This window comes from Chrysemys picta, chromosome 6, assembly GCF_011386835.1.
Source record: "Chrysemys picta bellii isolate R12L10 chromosome 6, ASM1138683v2, whole genome shotgun sequence".
Classification (NCBI taxonomy): Eukaryota; Metazoa; Chordata; order Testudines; family Emydidae; genus Chrysemys; species Chrysemys picta.
The window spans coordinates 20,321,458-20,335,077 of NC_088796.1; the positions used below are offsets into that span (position 1 = coordinate 20,321,458).

The following is a 13,620-nucleotide window of genomic DNA, read 5'->3' on the forward strand; positions in this document are numbered from 1 at the left end:
AATGCTTGAAATTGTTCCACCAAAGGTTTCTGAACAGTCAGCTTCTGAATCTCATGCCTGACATTTTAAACCAAGAGTTTAGCACTATTCGTACAAATAACCAAGAGAAGAATAATTCCCTTTTCTTCTAGTTAAGGTCGTAATTTGGCAAGTCTGAACCTTTTTCTACTATTCTATCAGAACATTTCTTCAGAATCCCTGAAAATGGACAATGTTCTCGTGCGTGTATGCAAAACCACCAGAATTGGCGTCATTGTTAACAGTCTCAGCAGAGAAAGCAAAGATGGCATGGAGACTTTATTACTGTTGTACCTAGTTTAGGGCAGGATGTACAGCGGAGTAGCATGGGGAAGCTTCAGCTCCTGCTGTACCTGTTCTGAGAACACACAGAGAGAGGCCACCTGCCTCCCAGTGCTACCTTACCCTATCACTAAGTTCACTCTCATTTATGAAATAATGAAATTATATTTGGTTTTCAGTTTGCCAAACTATGATCTCTTCACTATACTTCGTTTTAACTGACAATTATGACCTATATTTATAAGTCATTTCTATAGATACACACACAGTTAGCTTTGTGTTCAGTTTTTGTCTGTGTGGCACCGTAATGGTTCTGAGTAATTAATCTTCTAAACTACATTTTTTCCTCTTTGTTAGACTATCCAGGGCCATAAAGGGCCAATAACAGCTGTGGCTTTTGCTCCTGATGGACGGTACCTTGCCACTTATTCCAACACAGACAGTCACATCTCCTTTTGGCAGGTAAGAATAGACACAAAAGGTGAAGATATATATGCGATGCTAGTATTGTAAATGGGGTTGAGTTTTGGCATTTGTAGTCAACTTTTTGGGTCTTCTTTAAAAATGTTATTCACTACTAATGTAACCTCTGACAAAGGAAAAAAATGTATCATAGCTGAAATAACAAGCATTCCAAAAATCAGGAAATTCCAAAACTTAAAGCTTAAACCACAACATCAGTGCTGTCATTTTGGACAATCTGTATACAGAGCTATATCTCCCCACTGATTTTCTCTTGCTTCCCCTTATTTTATTGCCCCACTAGTTCTTTTTCACATGCTATCTGTGATGCTCTCACACAAGTATGCTGATAAAGGGTAAAATTTTCAAGTGACATAGGCCCTTAGGAATTTAAGTACCATTGAAATTCAATGGGATTTAGGCTCCTGAGTGCCTAAATCACTTAAACATTAGACTTAGGCTCCTTAGTGTCTTAGGGTAACATTTTGACAAATTTCTCCACTCATGTTATCTGTATAAATAGATTATAACTTGTATAAATATATAGGTTGAATAAAAATATATGTATTAACAGATAAGCCCCTTGCAGTATGGACCTCTGTCTATCTTAGGTGCTATATATTACCCATTATCTGAGCATCTCACAATTTTATATTTTATATATATATAAAAATACTTCCCTCTATATATCGCCTCACAACACACCTGTGAAAGAGGGAAGTACTATTATTCCCATTTACAAATGGAGAACTGAGGCACAGAGAGACCACACAACTTTACCAAGGAAATAGGAAGGTTGTGGCATGGCATTAAATTGAACCTGGATCCTTGAGTTCCAGGAACCTAACACCCTATCCATTAGACCACCCTCCTCTGTTTGCATTTTATATCTGTGATGTTGTCTGTGATTACCAATTCTCCTACATAAATAATAGTATATACCTTTGTAGTACTATTTTTAAATGTAAGGTGAGTATTACAGTAACTCCTCACTTAAAGTTGTCCCCATTAACGTTGTTTCATTGTTAGGTTGCTGATCAATTAGAGATCATGCTCGTTTAAAGTTGAGCAATGTTCCCTTATAACATTGTTTGGCAGCTGCCTGCTTTGTGCACTGCTTGCAGGAAGAGCAGCCTGTTGGAGCTAGCTGGTGGGGGCTTGGAACCAGAGTGGACCGAAAGCCCCCTTATCAGCTCCCCTAAGTTCCCTGTGCGGCAGCCACCCAGCAGGCTAGCAATTGCCGGGCAGTTCAGCTGTCCCTCCCCCCACTGCTGCGTGCAGTGTCGTCCCCCCCCCTCCCGCTCCTTTACCCCATCTCCACAACAGGGCTCAGGACAGAGGGAGCTTGCTGGCAGCAGCTGCTGTCTCAACTTGCTGATCTACTTAAAAAGGCAATGTACTTAAAGTACGGTCAGCAATGCATGTCTGTCTCTCTCACACAGGGTGTGTGTCTCTGTCTCCCTCTGCCATGCTGTCTCCCCTCCCTCCAGTCGTGCTGCCTTGTAAAGTATGAGGCTACATTAACAATAATGTGTTAACCCTTGAGGGCTCAGCTGAGTGCTAGTTCATCATTTAGCAGTAAGGCATTCCCTGGGAAATATCCCATCCTCTGACTCCTCCACCTCAATCAAGCTTCACAATCATCATTGCTGGGTACAGTATTAAATTGTTTGTTTAAAACTTGTACTGTGTATATGTATATGTATGTGTCTGTGTGTGTGTGTGTGTGTATATATATATAGAGAGAGAGAGAGAGAGAGAGAGAGAGACTGACTGACTGACTGACTCTTTTGTCTGGCAAAAAAAAATTCCCTGGAACTTAACCCCCCTATTTACATTAATTCTTATGGGGAAATTGGATTAATTTAACATTGTTTCACTTAAAGTAGCATTTTTCAGGAACATAACTACAACGTTAAGCGAGGAGTTACTGTACTGTGTTTTTTGCTGTTCATGTGCACACAAAAAATGTGTAACCTCTAGGTAACTCGAGAACATTAGGAAGTTTGGAACTTTATGGACTAATACTATATTCTTAATAAAATACCCATACTTTTATAGCGTGTATTGATGTCTTGTAGATGTAAGGGTACATTGATGGTTGACCAAATAAGAGCCTGCACTTAGTGAGTAAGCCCTCTAAGCAGGTGTTTCGGGTGTTTGTTTGTTTTTATTTCCTTTAAATTAATTTTTATGCTAAGGCTTGAGAATTTGATCTCAGTATTTTAATCAAAATTCTTATTATTGTTAATATATATTTATATTATATAGTGCCAAAAGTGAGCTGTGCACTTTATAAAAAGCAGGATGACCACATCCCTACCCTTTCGAGTTTAAATTAATAGTTGGAACAATCTTTTTCTTTCTTATGTTTTTTTTATCCTGAAAAGGGCACATGAACAGATCACTATGCAAAGTTGAGCTTTATATCTTGAGACTTTTTCCTTAGACTTTGCAGTTGGGCTAGGTGATGGGGTAGATTTGGGTTGCTCTATCCCTTTTTTTCTCTGGAGCTAAGAGTTCAAATTCTATTTCAGGTCACCAGTATAAAGGATTTTAGTAGTTGCAGTTTAGTTCCCCTTTGATCGTAGCAAAACATCAGCACTCAGTTTAGCATGATTGGCAGAACCCAAAAGACAACAGGAAGGAAATAACAAGTCAGGGTAAAGGTTTGTTGGTAAAGCTGGATGGGGAAATGTGTACAGCACAACCCTCATTTATGCATAACCTGTCCCTAGCTTTCTTGTGCAATCAATTCATATGTAATTCTAAAAGAAAAAGACATTGGCATTAATGTATTGAGGTATTAATTGCTTTACATTTAGTTTCCATTCATATTTTTAAGAAATTAATGATCATCTGTACCTTACATGTCATTAAGAGTTTTAAAACGTATGCATTTACATAGGAAAACCAACTCAAATGGCCAAAGGATGTAAAAGTTTTTAAATTATAAACTTAAATAATAGTTATCTGAAAAATAGTGGGCTTGATCCTGCAGTTCATGCAGGCAAAATACGCATCGAAGACATTGGGAGTTTTGCCAGCAGTAAGACTACAAGACTGGACCCAGTATGCCTGCAGATGTTAGTTAATGTTTTTTTAATTTTCCACAATTTTCTGTATGTCATTCAGTAATACGGTACAGGCCATAAAATGTACTGAATTATTATCCATCATATATTGTGCTTTCTGAAATAGTGAATAAGAACAGTAAAATGTTCAACCATCAGTACATATACTTAGTTTAACTACCTGGGAAAGCAATCAGGCTTATTGATTTTGATCTTTTACATAGAATCATAGAAAAGGGACCTCACTTAAAAAAAACACTTCATATTCAGGCACAGGTTTAAAAATGTGAATTGCCAGATTTTACTGTGTGTAAATCTATCCATGTTAAACTGGCTTTTACATAAAGAGTTAAATGTACCTATGCATTTAGTTTTAAAATGTGACCTCGTGCACTAGTGATTTTTTTTCCCTTCTGTGTTCTATTCGGCACTATTATTAATGCAGGAAAATCAGTAACATTAGTCATCTTAAAAGGGTTATTACTCAAGATGATTTAAATTGTGAAAATGTCAGTGGTGCTTGCATGCTCCCTGCTAGAGATGCCATGATTTACACTCTCTGACACCATTCTGCTGCTGAGAAGGACTAGAAAAAGTAATGGCTTATATTTTGTACTGATCAGAATTCAGAACATGGTGTCAGCAATAACACATCTTAAATGTCCTAAGATTTGCCCAGGTTTCATGTGCCCAGTCCTAGGTATCGAGCTGGACCATCATCTACCTATTGTATAGAAATCCGGTTTAGATACAGGTTTTCTAAACCTTTTCTCATTTTTGTTGCTCTCCTCCAATTTATTCATCTCTTTCCTAAAGTGTGATGCCAGAATTGGGCACAGTACTCCAGTCCAGGCCTCACCACTGTCAAATAGAGCAGGACAGTTACATCCCATGTCTTACATATGACACTCCTGATAATACACCCCAGAATAATAATAGCCTTTTTTGCAACTGCATCACATTATTGACTCATGTTCAGATTGTAATCCACTATAATTCCCAGATCCTTTTCAGCAGTACTACCACTTAGCCAGCTAGTCCCCATTCTGTAGTTGTGCATTTGATTTTTCCTTCCTAAGTGAAGTACTTTGCACTTATCTTTACTGAATGTCATGTTGTTGATTTCAGACAACTCTCTCATTCTCTAATTTGTCAAGGTTGTTTTTAATTCTAATCCTGGCCACTAAGTACTTGTGATCCCTCCCGGCTTGGGGTCATCCACAAATTGTATAAGCACATGGAGGGGGAGGGATAGCTCATTGGTCTGCTAAACCCAGGGTTGTGAGTTCAATCCTTGAGGGGACCATTTAGGGATTTGAGGCAAAAATCTGTCTGGGGATTGGTCCTGCTTTGAGCAGGGGGTTGGAGTAGATGACCTCCTGAGGTCCCTTCCAACCCTGATATTCTATGATTCTGTGATTTTCCACTCCATTATCCAAGTCATTAATGAAAATATTGACTAGTACTGGACCCAGGACTGACCCCTGTGGGACCCTATTAGAGATATGCTCTCCCTGTTTGACAGCAAACCATTGATAACTACTCTTTGAGTACAGTCTTTCAACCACCTGTGCACCCACCTTATTAGTAATTTCATCTAGACCACACTTCCCTAGTTTGCTTATGAGAATGTCATGTGGGACTGTGTCAAAAGCCTTATGAAAGTCAAAATATATCACATCTACTATTTCCCTCCATCCACTTGGACAGTAACACTGTCAAAGAAGAAAATTAGATTGGGTCAGCAGGATTTGTTCTTGACAAATCCATGTTGACTATTTCCTATAACCATATTATCCTATAGATGCTTACAAATTGTTCCAGTATTTTTCCAAGTAACTAAGTTAGGTTACTGGTCTGTAATTCCTTGGGCCCTCTTTGTTCCCCTTTTTAAAGATGGGTGTATTATGTTTGCCCTTCTCCAGTCCTCTGGAAATTCACCTGTCCTCCATGAGTTCTGTTATGGCATTGGGACCACCCTTGTTCTGTCATGCAGATATACTCCAGCATCCAAAAGGTCTTTTCCATCTCTAATTTTTGTGATTTTTAACATGTTTAAATCTATATTCCAGCAGAAATATAACAGTTGTAATTTTTGATTACTTATTGCAGTTCTGAAATGATATTGTGTTAAATGAATATAAAGAAGTTGTAGATGATACTTTTTAATATGTTAAGTGATAGACTTCATTATAGACTTCATTATAGGTTTAAGCTAATATATTGGTTCAGATCTCACTATTTAATTTGAAGTAGATAGAATTAAAGGAAAGTGGAAATTTTAAAAAGGCAAATGGTGAGACTGGAATTAATTTTTTACCACTAATTCTGTTTCTAAACTTTGCTGAGTTTCCATGCCTTGCAAAAGATTGTAACTTACAAAAACCATAAACTTGGCTGTATTTTATTTCTCCATTTAGTCCAATTTAAAAAAAAAACATTTTCATCATGTCTTGCAGGTAAAAAAGGGAGGAGAACTTTTTAAAATATGGTGTGACGGGGTTGGGACTCACCACCTGGCGCCTCCTTCTGGTTGTCTCGGGAATTAGCTCTGTCCAGTGGAGCGCCACCTCCTGCTGGTGTCCCATCCATCATCTCGCCCTTGATTGGCGTGTCTGGACCCGCGTTGCTCCCAAGCTCGCGGCGTCCTCTTCCAGACGCTGCCCTCCGGCAGTGCCTCTTAGTCCATCCTCACCCCCTTCTGGGGGGATCAATCAGCTGCCTCTCTGCGTCCTGGCTGATGTGGTCAGCTGCACCCTCAAAGTCACTCCCTTCTTGGCAGAGCTTTGGTGCAGCTCTAGATGGCTGCTCCGGCGGCCGGGTGCAAGGCAAGGGGGAAAGGGGGGGGACCCAGGCCCGCCCAACCCAGGGACCCTCTAGTGGCAGCCATCCTGCCCTCTTCTCTCCCTCCGTCTGTCCACATCCCTGGGCCGCTTCCCCTTTGACCCCTCGCACTGGCTAGGCTCTTCCCTTCAGGGCCTGCAGCCTGACAGACTCCAGGCTGGAGTTACCCTCTGCTCCCCCGGGCCTGCCCAGCACTGCGCTGTCCCGGGTGCTAGTCTCCCAACCTGGAGACAGACCTTCCCCTGGCAAAGGCCTGGGACAGACTGCCTGCTCCTGTCCTGAGCAGCCTTCTTATAGGGCTGAGCCTGGCCTGATTGGCTCCCTCCAATCTGGGCCCTGATTGACTCCCTATAAGGCCTTCCCTGATTGACTCCCTGTCTGTGGAGGCCCACTGGCCTACTGCAGCCCAAATTCAGGGAGTGGGGCAGCCGCCCCCCCACTACATATGGCTATAAAAGTGTCGTTTAAGATAATGTAAAGTCTACAGTTCTGTAGGAAAAAGGAAAGCAGTAAAATAGGTACTACTAAATTTAGCACAACTAGTTTCATTTTGCAGAGTTGTGTATAGAGTTAATTAAGCATTTGTAAACATACTGCTTAGATTCTCAGCATCTCTTTAGTTTAAGAAACAGTGTTTTTCGGTGGACTAAATAAAATTTTAATTGAAGGTCATTAGAGAGGGCAGCCATGTTGCTGGTACTGGCAGGTATTATTAAAAGTTTTCTGTAAATACCAAAGAGAAAAGGCTTTGTTTCACCTTAAATTATTCTTCACAAGAAACCCTTTGATCTCAGTGTTGACTCTCTCTTTTTCTATTACTGCAGATGAACACCTCTCTTTTGGGAAGTATTGGAATGCTGAATTCTGCACCTCAGCTCCGCTGTATTAAAACATACCAGGTGCCTCCTGTCCAGCCTGCCTCACCAGGTTCACACAATGCACTCAAACTGGCACGGCTGATCTGGACTTCCAATCGCAATGTTATTCTTATGGCGCATGATGGCAAAGAACATCGATTTATGGTCTAGAGTCAGGCTCTCTATTGCTAGAAATACATTTTTTGTTGTAAAATTCCCTATAATTCTCTCTTTCTCTGTTCTTTTGTAACACTGGATTACCCACACCAGTGCCTATATAAATCATCCAGTGGGACCAGCCAGACTGCAACATTTCTGCATGGTTCCCTAGAGCATTTGAATCTTGCTTGTGCCAGCTATTGATTCAGAGGTATGCCCACCAGCTCAACCAAGTGTGGTTATTCTATCATCATGTAGTTTTTCCTTGCCGTTGATAGGAGGGACGAAGATGGCTATTGGGAATGCTCTTGTTGCTTGGTGCAACAGAAGCTGAAAAAAATCAATAACACTGAGGTTGCACTCCTTGACTAGATCAGCCTTTTCTGAAGTTGGGCTGAATCAAGTCACTTTTACATTTTAGATTGAAGTAATGCAGAGCAGTCCTAATTATAAATATTATTTTCCTTTTGAAGTTCTTAAAGAATCTTACTGTTTACCAAAAAGGTTCCATGTTTACATGTACTTTCTTCTAGTGACTAAGGGGTGATCATTGGGTGAGGTGTCATAGGCTTTAGCAGTTAGCCTCTTGGGGATAACTGGCATGGGATTCATGAGCAAGTATATGAGGAATTAGGTTTTCAGGACAAGAGTAGCCTTTGTTCTCATTTTGAAGAAGCATATTTCCTCATATAAAGTTTAAATTCTTGATTGAATTGGAAGTTATGGCATACTAGGTCATTGTTTTTGTGACCTGGAAGAAAGAATTGAGCAGTCCACATGTAAATACCAAGAATCTCTTAAAGAGGGGAAAAGGAAACTTGAAAAAAAGAATACTTATGCACAAAGGTGTGTTTTTTCTGTATTCCCTTTGCTTCCACTGCAGATATTTATATTTTAAAAAGAGCATTCTCTTTCCCACTTGTGCTGGAACTTGCAGGGAAATGAGAATCCTGCATTTATGCCATCACATCCTGTTGCTGTATACATTATTGCAGTGTTGCAAACTCACAGTTTGGCTTCATTGAAGGATTGAGTAAAAATGCAAATACACTTGATGAAAACACAGATATCGCTGGTATTGAGCAACTCAAAAATTATGGAAAATAAGTAAAAGGTGAGTTCATTGTTATTTGAATCCAATATATTTAAACATTTTCCCCAGTAAGAGAATTCTTCTGTAATGTTGTAATTGTTCACATTTTCCTTCTTTCTTACATATCTAATTTTGTGAAATATGTAATAATGTGAAAAATATGCTGGTTTATGCATAAAGTAAAAAAAAATCCATAAAATACTATTTTATTTAAATGTATCGATATAAGTGTTTGTACAGCTTTTATTTTCTTTGCCATTTTTGTCTGGAAAGCTCACAAAAGAGAGAAGGCTCACATTAAATGATGACATATAAAGTTAAAGGTGGTACTTGCCAGAAAATCCAACAGAATGGGAATAAATGAACAAAGAAAATAATGGCTTTTAAATTTCAAATGGATTTTTTTCTAGAGGCAGTCTGTATAGTACACTATACATGAAAGTAGGATCTACAGTCCAGAATCAACATATCTGTTGTTTACTATAGTTTTTACAAACAAAGTAAGAAATTAAGACCATTAGGAATGTTTATCTCATATTGCTGTAAATTTTATTCTTTCTAAGTATGGCAAGGCTGAAGTATATAGTGGTGGTAAAATTCTGTACTAGAATTTTTGATGCTTTTCTTTAAAGTAAACTTATACAACATGCATGTACATTGTATTTATAAAGAGAGAGATATGTAGGTCTCCATGACAAGAAGCAAAGAATTACACAGCATATACACTATTTGTCTGTAGAATCAAATGCTATAGTGCTACATTTAAGTATAGGCATATGTGGCAAATTATAAAGTACATTTTATTCATTCTTCCATAGGCATTCCAAAGTCATATTTACTTATGTTATAATATTTTTCAAGTACATATATGTTTACTTTTAAAAGCTAAATGGAAACACAGTAGCAATGGGTATGCTAAAGAAGATTTTCATTAGTATGCAGTAAAATTACATGTGTAATAAAAAGTTTGCTTTAAACTAAAAATTTAATGGATTACAAAAAATTGTGAAAGAAAGGGGGCAATCTACTTCCAGTACTGAACAATAGTTAAATGTAGCAAAAGCTAAATTAGCAAAATGTTCACAAGATTATGACAACTTCTGCAAATGTTTTATACAATACATCTAGAGCAACAGTCAGGATTACAATTTAATGTGGAGTTTGTGTTACTTGGCTAGAAAATGCAGTAATGCTTAGTGGGTGGAAATAGATTATCTAACTGCTTAACTAATATTTGCACATTAGTTAAACACAAATCTCCATTTCAGTGACTTTGTCAACCCTACTCCCAAATTTCATCACAGATTAGATTTCTCAGCACTGCAGTAAAATTTGTGTTGTCATTCCAGTGTAAGCTTTTAGTATTTTATTGATTTGTTAGTACTGTATTTGGACTTGTCCTTGTAAATGTGGAGACATATGTGGCTTTATTGGCGGTTTACAAGCTAAAGATGACATGATGAGATAACTGTATGAAAATATTGTAATGATTGAAGTCACTGTGTACGGTAAATGATGAAAATGTTTGCCTCTCAAGAAATTTCTTGATGATTCCACTTAAATGCTACTGTATGTACTAATGCTATGTACATATGTTTGTGAAATAAAAACTGAATAGTATTGAAGGATATTGTTCCTATATTATCATCCTAACTGTGATGTGATCACACACAAATGCATCCTTAGTTCCATGACTTACTTGACATTCATTTGTATTTTTCTTATCATGCACAGAAATAAATTCTTACATTTATTTGAATAAGGTTACATTTCACTAAGTTGGATGAAGATTCATGTTCAAGAGACTCAAGGCCTCCTTAACAAAAAAAGAAGTCGGAAAGTGCTGAGGAAAAACGATTATCTCTTCTGTTTATGAGAACAGTGTGAGTCAACCAGTTAAAGATAATGATGATCTTCCAGAACCTCAACAACCCGCTCTGTAATATGTGTAAAGCTATGCTCTCTTCTTTTTATTCCAGTCCTAGATCTCTTTTAAGAGGGAGAGTAATTGAACCAAATTATGCATCGAGATTTTCTGACATGGACTACTGTCCATTGGGAGCTGAGCTGAGATTATTAAATTTGTTTAATGTAATACTTTGTTTGGATTTGAATTTGCATCCCTCCCTCCTAGTAAAAAAGCATGCTTGCATTTGAGCAAGAATAACAAAATTGATCATTATTGCTTAAAAAGGTTTACAGCATAAGCAGTAAATGTAATCTTTCTCTTAGTGTTCAGATAAGATAGTACAGTTTGAATTGAGTCAATCATTTACATAACAAGACTTCAAAAAAATAGATAAACACAAAAGGAGTTGGTTGCAACATATTTGAGTCCTCAATTTTCAAGGTGTGTGTATGTTTTAAAATCATTCATGACTTAAATATTTTCTCACAGGTAAAATATGCTCAATAACAGTTGTGTTGGTGATCACATAAACTGATCAAATGTGGAAAGGGCATGACATTAATAGGAAGGTAAAGCCAGGCAGTGCTGGATGAACTTTCACCTTTCACCTCTTCAGCTGACAGACAGAGTTGAGTGTTGAAAAATCAATACTTAGGAGCCAGGAGGGAAATATTTTCAACCTCTAACTAGAGAATGTATTTTGACAAGGCCAAGATAATCCAAGCTGCACAGGAGAAAGAGAAACGAAGACTCATTTTTAAAGCTTGACACTTCAAGGTGTTTTTGTACAATGGTTTAGAGAAAGCGTCGATACATACAAATACCAAAGGTCAAAAAGAAAAGCCAGAAGAATTTCAAAAATTAGATGCACACTGTTTCCTTGCTGTTTACTTTACAGAATAAAGACTACAGTTAGATTTAGCTTGTAAATATACTTTTAAATTAAGTGATCTCAGAATTTACCAGCTCATGGTGATTTACTAGAAATTAGAAAATACCAGAAGTCTGTATTTTGCCTTAAGCACTTTAATTATGTGGTAAATCTGCTTACTGCCTGCTATATACCTATATTCAAGCACTTTTATTATTTATGATTTGGCATGATTTCATACTGATGCGAAATGATCAATATTTGTCATTTATGCAGCAATGTAATATTTTCTTTCTTGGGTAATTTAATATCTGGTTTTATATGTGGTGTGCACCATATAGAATGGTTAAAATTTCTATAGTACATTTTTTACACCAAAACTACTTTACAAATCAACTAATTACTTGCTGGTGGTGCGGAGACAAATTAGGCAAATGGAGGAACCATTTTGTCTTTAGCGATAGCTCTTACCTTTATAATCAATGGTATTGAGAGATGGAATGGAATTTCCCCTACACCTTTGTAAAGTATTATAGAATCCTTAGCATGGACAACCACCAGAAAAGGGTAGAATATAGAAGGATCCAAAGGCTTATACATGTATTGCAGTGTTGGTACTGATTAGGAATATAAATCCAAGTCCTAGATTGGACATGAATCCACACCTTTAACTCAGAGGTGAGATCCCATATGAAGCCTAGTTTTACATGAAAAAAGTTGCAGTTCAGAATAATGTAAATGATCAAATTTGTGCGTGGGGACATTTAATACAAAGCCTAATAGTACTGTCATTGAAATGTTGTCTAGAGCACAGCAGTGTTTTGTACAGCCTGGAGAGAGGAGGGAATGCATGATATACCGTGATCTGAATGCAAGTTGAAGTGAGGCAAGCCATAGATAAGGATTTTTATGGTAGGGGGATAGAAAGAACTGGCTTGTGAACATGTAAAGGAAACAAAGGTATAGAGGGGAGGAAACAGGGTTATGACTTCCAAGGGTAGAACAAGTTCATGAGGGAGTGAATGACTGTCAGAAGGCACAGATGGAAGAGGGTGCAGTGGTGGAAGTTGGTCAGGAAAAGGCTAGTAATAGTGTTAGTGAGGGCAGCTACACTGAATGACAGAAGTTGGATTAGAAGGTTTTGGTGAGGGAGGGAACTTCAAGGCAGTGGTATGAGGGGCACACTCTAGAATCTTGGAGGTAAAAGGGCAGAGGCAGCTGAAAAGGCAGAGGGGATCAAGGGAGGGATTTCTGTGGCATATAGACTACAAGAGCATGAATGAAGGCTGAGAGGGGGGGAAAAGCCAAATGAGAGAGAGATTGAGATAAGGGATGGTATATTTGTGCTTTGTTAATTACATAAGCACGTTATCTCCCACATGATACTCAGTGTGAATTGGTGCAAATTACTTAATGGCTATGTTCTAATGGTACATAATACTAACAGCATCACAGATGGTCCATCCCCTTGGAGTCTGAGACCTGTGATGAGAGGCCACTTGAGATTCATAGGGAGAAAATTGTATAAAAAATTACACTAACCTTTTCAGGCTTGTTTCACTTAGTTACATCAAACAGAAAGGAAGGCATGCCTTGCCTACTTTTGCATGCCACTGTGCTGGTGTTTCTGTGGCATCCCTGTGCAGTTAAAAGGAGCCTCATTTCAAGTGTAGTGTATGGAACTCTTGCTTCTAAATCTTATAAATCCATACAGTGAAAATCCTGGCCCATTGAAGGTTTGTCGGTGACAAAACTCCCATTGACTTCAGGAGGGGCAGGATTTCCCTCATAATTGGTGTTAAATGTCCTCTTCAAAGTCTGTCAATCACTCTTGAAAACACGGCTGTTTCAAAATGCAAACTACAGAGGTTGGCACAAGCTAAATTGCATCAAATGTATTGATCAAAGATTTTGTCAAATAGCATGATGCTACAGTTTTACATTGTGTAGATTTCTTGAAGACAATGGACATCCCTCGCAGCTGACTCAGATGCATTTAAACACTTGCTTGCTAAAATGTTTAGTTAAAACATTAAAGAGCTATGTTCTCA

The 13,620-nt window shown here is 38.1% G+C and overlaps 1 protein-coding gene across 7 annotated transcripts in view; it reads left to right on the forward strand.

The window, feature by feature from the left end:
* WDR7 (WD repeat domain 7) overlaps positions 1 to 10,409 on the forward strand; it is a 343,609-nt gene extending 333,200 nt beyond the window's left edge. For all 7 annotated transcript variants that reach the window (XM_024103360.3, XM_005296832.4, XM_024103361.3 and 4 more), the window contains 2 exons: positions 658 to 762; positions 7,505 to 10,409. In XM_024103360.3, coding sequence (XP_023959128.2) covers positions 658 to 762; positions 7,505 to 7,708 — 309 coding nt within the window. In that variant the 3' untranslated portion in view covers positions 7,709 to 10,409. The remainder of the gene's footprint in view (positions 1 to 657; positions 763 to 7,504) is intronic.
* The last annotated feature ends 3,211 nt before the right edge of the window (positions 10,410 to 13,620 follow it).